Source organism: Mya arenaria, chromosome 7 (assembly GCF_026914265.1).
Source record: "Mya arenaria isolate MELC-2E11 chromosome 7, ASM2691426v1".
Lineage (NCBI taxonomy): Eukaryota > Metazoa > Mollusca > Bivalvia > Myida > Myidae > Mya > Mya arenaria.
The window spans coordinates 35999295-36006476 of NC_069128.1; the positions used below are offsets into that span (position 1 = coordinate 35999295).

The window sequence follows — 7182 nt, forward strand, 5'->3', positions numbered from 1 at the left end:
AAGCATAAAAAAGCGAAAGAATAAAGTATTGCTATCTGAATATTTAACAAAATATCAAGGAACATTGAATGTTATTTTAAATGTTAAAAGCGCGATGGTTATATCGTTAAAGCAATTGATCGTATACCTGCGTTTTGGCTACATTTTAATGACTAAGACATGGTAATCTATAGCAAGAATTATTTTCTCATTTTTAAGTGTTCCTTTTAAGAAATAAATACTTTTTCTAAAGAAGTTGTGTAGCAATCATTGCTACAGACATCAACGACAAGAGTGCCATTAACGCTCCGGTGCCGCTACATCCTCCAACGGTTACCGATACTGTTGTCGATCCCGTAAAAGGTGTCGCGGCATTGTCGACCGCTTTAACTTCCAGTGCGTATGTGGCGGTGGTAGCCTTGGAAATTGTTTTGCCAGTTGCTACAGTTATAACGCCTGTTGTTCCGGCGACTGCGAAGTCGTTGTTGGTGTTTCCGGCTAAAAAGTAACAAGCATGATTATACGCTTTAAGGAAATTACAGGACCCCTAATATCATTAAATAAAAGGCATCAAGGCCTAAGAGACGCATTCAACACGAGATAAAAAAAGCAAATATTAAAATATCATTCTTTGCTCTTGTCATGCTCGCGTTAAGCTATGCATGCTCATTTAAAACCTAAATACTTCTAAGAATGTGTGCTCACATATACTTGTACCGACGTTTACAGAACAAGAACAAATACATCTATAAACTCCATCATCCATTTCAAGTAAATATAGAATAAATGCTAGGTTATTGCCGTGTATGGAGCAAGTTTATCTGGCAAGGCGGAGGAATTTATCGGATGAGGCGAAAATAGTTCTCAAAACTGTTTAACTTTTTTCAATACGTTCATATTCAAAGCCATTGCATTTTAATACGTCAATATCAATTTAAAACATAAACACGCTTTTAAATGTGCATAAACTTAGATCAGTTTCCAAACATTATATGATGATATTACAATTATTCCGCAAGTCACAGAGTACTGTACACAGGTCATGATTGAAGATAACGAGTATTTACGAACAATCGCCACATGTTAAATCGATTAAATTCATGTTGATAGTGTTGGATGTTCAGAACTGCACCGGCAAAGAGATCATTCATTTCTGTTGTAAGTGAAATTTTGTCATTCACCACAGAAATGGAATAAACTATCGACGAGTTTCGTTGAATGCTGTTTCACAGTTTCCAGCATTTGCGGGTGGGGTACCTTTTTCACATCACATGTCGATTTTAAGGTCGACATATTGATGGGACTTTATGGGCGAGTGAATGTTGAGGACGGTTGCTGGTGGTCTATTGATAAGATACTTAAACAGTATTTGTGCTTTTCCTCTGACATTACAAATATATAAAGAGGTTCCTTTTCGCGGTCACATGACCACCCGACTGTAGATAAACATCACGTGGTCTAAAGGATAATGATCTATGCAATTTCCATGATTAATGATGTTTTCAATTCTGTTTTTTTTTCATGTTTCAAGAAACATAGTTTAGCAATCAAATAATCAAGTAAGTAATATACATATAAATGCAAATAAATCTTTGCAAGTCATTAGAAACGTCTAGCTTCCTTTGGTGGAACCGTTTTACGTAAACTCCAGCAGAAACATGGATTTGAGTTAAGCCGCTTAAGTGAAACGTAAGAAGTATATGTATTCACTTACAAGCAATGGTGTATGTGATAATATTTCCAGTATCCGGGTCAGTCGCAGTATAGGTCCCAAGTGTCGTACCTTTATGCATAATAATGATTATTAATGTACTTTATGTTAAAATTATTAAGAGAGTATCTACCTGTGTACTATGATTTTTATATTTTAATTTCTCATACGTATGATATATATATACATGCAGTTGTCAGTTTGACATATATGGAGAAATGAACGAAACCACTAAAGAGATATTCTGAACGTTACACGCTAATCTTCATATAACAAGTTTGCATATATAACTGGTGTTTCTTTGTTTATCATCTTTAAAGGGGACATTAATTTTATGTTTGCATGATCATAATTTAACAAATAAAATGACTATCGAAACTAATATAATACAAAATTCAATGTATCAAATACCTGCTGCAGAGTTGTCGTTGATACAAGCGGTATTCGTGGCTGGCGAGAAGGTTGGTGGTACATCGTTAACGTCAGTGATTGGCAAAGTGATGGTTGCTGTTCCATTAGCACTGTTTTTGGCTGTAGCTCTGCAATGCAATTTGTATGTATTTTATGTCATATGTGCTTTTGTTTTCTCTCTCCTGTTGGGTTGTGCTTTTGTCGTCAAAGTCTAGTCGCTGATGATTAATCTTAATTGTATGTTTTATTCTGATTTTTTTTACATATGTATATGTAATAAGTAGTTAGGATAAGATACGGTATTTTGGCGGCGTTTGTAATATGTTTATACGTACACAACAACAAACTTCAGTGAAGAAGTCGTTTCATAATCAATAGCTTGTCCCTTCGCAAGAGTCACAGTACCATTTGTAGAATTGATCGACCCTTTTCCTCCAGCGTTGTCAGTCAAGGAGTACGTAACAGCTGCTACTGATGTTGCTGTTGCATTAAAGAGAATTGCTCCTGGTGCAACATTTTCTGCTATGGCTGTGGCGTTAGCCGACCCTGTAGGTCCTGTGATACTTGCAGGGGCCGTCCATTCTGTGACTTGGGCATCTACAAAAAACATTTATTCGTATTCTTAGTATATTTTGGTAGAAAATTCATAGATTTGTTTAAGGGTTTTAAGACAATTTTGTGATAGGATTAGAAAATCCCCACGCGCTTATTTTTTATTTAGATACTATGGGATTATGTGGACACATATATTGTCATTATGTGTTCAAAGATATGTAAAAAATCACAAAAAGTAAACTATGACGACAAATACATAATGCAATAAAGAATATACGTATAACGACAAGGTACGGCAAGCAAAATTATATTTATTCGCTATCCTTTCATTTTTTTTGCGTAAAGTTCTAAAACCTGCAACGTCGACAAGAATGTCAGGCCCGTTATTAACTAGCACAAACTCTCTACAATATGAGATCTTAATATTAAGCAAGTGGCAGAACTCTTATCGAGAATCCAAAAATGTACAAATCCAATAACCCTAGTCGTATGAATTGTTTACAAAACTAGCACATTACGACCACCAATAAACGACTAATAAAATCGAACGTAACATTAACTATCGATACGATTCGTCAATAAGGCATGTTGGATCTCAATTCAATTCTGGAAATCATTAAATTCAGATATAGCAAATTCTAACAAGTTAACAGATAGTCTTATTTTTATTTTTTCTCTAAACTGTATTCAAATCAAAGCGTTTGTAAAACAGTGTTGACTGAAAAATTATTTACTATAAGTAATATTTCTATAAGTAGCACAATTAGTAGGGACACTAAATGCTTTGTTCCCCCTTAAAAAGCAGGCAAACTCGTTTGTAACAAAGTTTGAACCTGTTCAGATAACTGAAGTATGCTTAACTGTATGGACAAGTAAAATTGTTATGCTTAAAAATAAATAAAAAAGTGTGTCAGCTCAGTCTGGTCGTTATAATTATTTGCATACTACAGGGCCATCTAATTAATCCACGTAGGATACGTATCGCTTTTTAAATATTTGTTTCTGATCACTTATAATATCGATTTCGAAACATAAGAGCTAGGTCAGTTTAGGCATTTGATGATACCATTTTTATGTGAGACACTCACTAAATTTTTAAATTAACTTTTAAATCATAAAGATTTTTTCCGTAATGTCGTTCAAGAGATGACCTTGCGAATTCTTTAGATAAAGCACGATTTGTCTTTAAATTGTTTGTTTTGTGGCCTGAAAATGAGACAATACTTGATGTGGAACTGATTTTATATGTCATTGCTCTTAAAATGTATAACACATACCAAGAAAACATCCAAAATAATTATATTTGTTTGTAATTTGCCTACTATTTAAGACATATCATGAAAGCACGCTTAACAATACAACTACGTGAAAACGCCACTTTTTCATTCATCGTAACGAATTTGTGTACTTCTTTGGATAGCATATACACATGCAAGTATATGTAATAGTTATTAATAATTGTATGTTATATCCGGATAGAATGAATTAAATTAAACACGCAAGTTGTCTCTTTTTAGAGTTATTTTTGAGTAATTTCTGAACAATGATGCATTGTTTCCATGTTTTATATAGTCATCATCATGGTTTTTATCGTCGATGTCGTTGAACATGCTTGACCTCTTATGAAACTGTCGCATGTGTACGTTCCGATGCTGTGATTCAATTTTGTGTATTATAATTCTTTAATATGCAACACCTTCATGGTCACTTATATAATTATTATAACTTATTTACGGTGTTCCCTGGTCTTCACGTATAAAAGTATATCAGTTGATGTTTTCCAGTGGTTTATCAGTCAAATAGAATTGATATTCGATATTTTAAACAGTGAAATAACATTTTGATATTTGTCACTGTTTTGAAATTCTATACCGCTCTTCAGGCCAAAGCCAACGCATAGAGTGCTTAGCCACAAATTCAACGAGATTATTTCCGAAATAACCTGATGTTGCATACAATTTGGCGCGCCTTTCTGAACCACAACAACAATATGAATTATACTTTACTTTATTAAATACCCTTTAACGCAAATTATAAAAGGAAAACGTTTTCGTTTCAGTGTAAGATCATAATATAGTATACCTTGTGAACACCAAAATTAACGATTTATAGCTTTTGGCCTCACTCGGTGAAATACTTTGCGATCTTACACTAAAACAAACAATCATCCAAATTAGTTTCTCGTATTTTATCAAAAACGGAGTGCAATATATTAGCAATAAATCATCAACATGTGTGAACTGGATGCGTTTTTATTGATTTGTTGTCTCTCGTTCAGTGTCTTGTGGGCACAAGCCTTCCAAGTCGAAACAGGGTTTACTATTTAATGATTGATACTGGGCTTTTCCCTGTAATAAGCATTGTGTTATTACCATCAAACATTGCAATCAATACTAATTGTCAGTGCCATCATACACTAGCTTAGTTTAAACTTAATTATTTTACAACGATTGAGTAAAAAGTAATTACAACATATAAATCACACTTGTTGGCACTGTTTTACGAGAATGTAGTCCTGAGTTGTTGGGGAAACCGGAATCATCTGAGGAAACCAACTAGTCCGGTTTGGTGAACACAAACCCAACTCACATGCGCCCAGACCGGGAATCAAACCCGAGTTGCCTAGGTTAGAAGCGAGTGCACTAACCACTTCGCAAAACGAACAACCAAATAGGATATATATCTTGCCACATGGAAAACATGCATACTTACACAGAACAGAGTGGGCAAATAAATCATATGCCAACAATGCGACATATCCATTTGAGCTTATACACGGTGTTTGTGAAGGTTGAAGTTGGCTAAATGAGGAATCTTCATTAAGAAACAGTATTTGTGGTTGTCTGCTCATTATCTTACTCTTTAAATCGAACTTACCGTTCCTTCAGTGTAAAACAAAATAGTTTATAAGTATTGCTCTAAAGTAAAATGGTATGCTCAAGATAATATTAAAAACACTTTAAAATATATGTCTTTAATATCACCCTTTAAATACTTTGAATTTAAACTTGATTTTTTCAACAATGTAAGAGAATTCTTAAAAAAGGGATATATATTATCCATGACAAGAGACATTGAATTGCAATTTCGCTATGATAGCCAATCCTGTAATATTCCGTACCGGAATTTTTGTAGCATTTTATCTTTCATTCCTATTGCGTTACTAACGCTTTTCAAAATGGTCGACCTCAAATGAAAGATGGGAACAGATATCAATTGTTTTTTGAGAGTTGCAAGCTGTCAATAAATGAGTTTTAACACTCTAATGTTCTGCCATACAAAAACTGGGAGACGGGGAAATATCTTTATATCAAACTGTAAATTACTATAATTTGATCGAATCACTTGAACAAATTATGTCTAAAAATAAAATCTCGATAAAAGGATTTAAACCCCTTTCCGAATATTTCTGGGAAAATTATGTTTTAAGTATTTCATGGAATGTAACAAAAGACTTATGCTATAAGAAACATGTATCGTTGACGCCAAAGAGGACACCATTAATAACTTCCAATTAAATTCATAATACTTGTAAATCAAATCTTAAAAATAAGGACACAAATTAAGACTAACCAATACCAAATATCAGCTTCAAAATATACAGTCATGAAAAACCAAAAGCGCTAACAAACATTTTAATAAATATGCAAATGAAATTCTTCATTTTCGGTTCAAAATAAGGAAAAGAAATGCCAAATCACTGAAAGCATTAAATAACAATGAGAAATTATATAGAAAGATGAAAATGGTAAAAATGAAAAAAAAACGAGAATAACAGGATGGATGCATATACATTTTAAATGAAGTCAAACCTGCCATAGCAGAGCATTCCTGTCATATTCTTGTCATATGTATGCTTTAATTTTGCAAAAAAACGTATGTAATAGTATTCCTAGTAAATTACCTTGTAACTATTTTGGAGGTATTTTACCAACCAATTATTAACGATGATCATCTTAAGGAAATCATATTCTGCTAACATATAAGTGAACACCACCTTATCAACAATAATATGAGTTTATTAATTTGTGTACCTTTGTAATAACACTTATCTTTATTATTATACAATGTTATGAAACTCTTAAGTTAAATGAAATCACCAACAAATTCCAATTCAAAATTATTAATATTAATGTTTAATATGTCCATACCAGAACTCTGGATAAGGGAATGAACGCCAAGCAGACAAATAAAAACATATCCAAAATCCATCCTTGCTTTTCTATTGTTCCGTAGTCGGAAATAACACTGTCTGTAGAAGCTCCCGGTTACATATTTATATAATGGCGTCTCTATGATCGTGCGTTGCTAACAACAACTAACACACATTGACAAATGAAATCTAAGATAATTGAACATTGTAACAGCATCGGCAAGTGTATATATACAATGCATTTAAAGCGCAAAATTGACATTTTATCAGCGGGTGACGCAATCTCAAGTACGTGTGATTGGTTGTACAAAAGCACAGGGAGGAGATAACTTTTTAAAGATAACCCGTCTTTATCGTATGATGACTCCACATC

The 7182-nt window shown here is 33.3% G+C and overlaps 1 protein-coding gene across 1 annotated transcript; it reads right to left on the bottom strand.

Moving 5' to 3' along the window:
- Positions 1-226: 226 nt before the first annotated feature.
- On the bottom strand, positions 227-6916 carry LOC128241103 (cadherin-23-like). Its single transcript, XM_052958082.1, has 5 exons — positions 6808-6916; positions 2437-2698; positions 2102-2229; positions 1694-1762; positions 227-477 (listed from the first exon to the last, which is right to left on the bottom strand). Exons 1-5 carry the CDS (start codon positions 6866-6868, stop codon positions 227-229), a joined length of 771 nt encoding a protein of 256 aa, XP_052814042.1. The 5' UTR covers positions 6869-6916.
- Between the last annotated feature and the right edge of the window lie 266 nt (positions 6917-7182).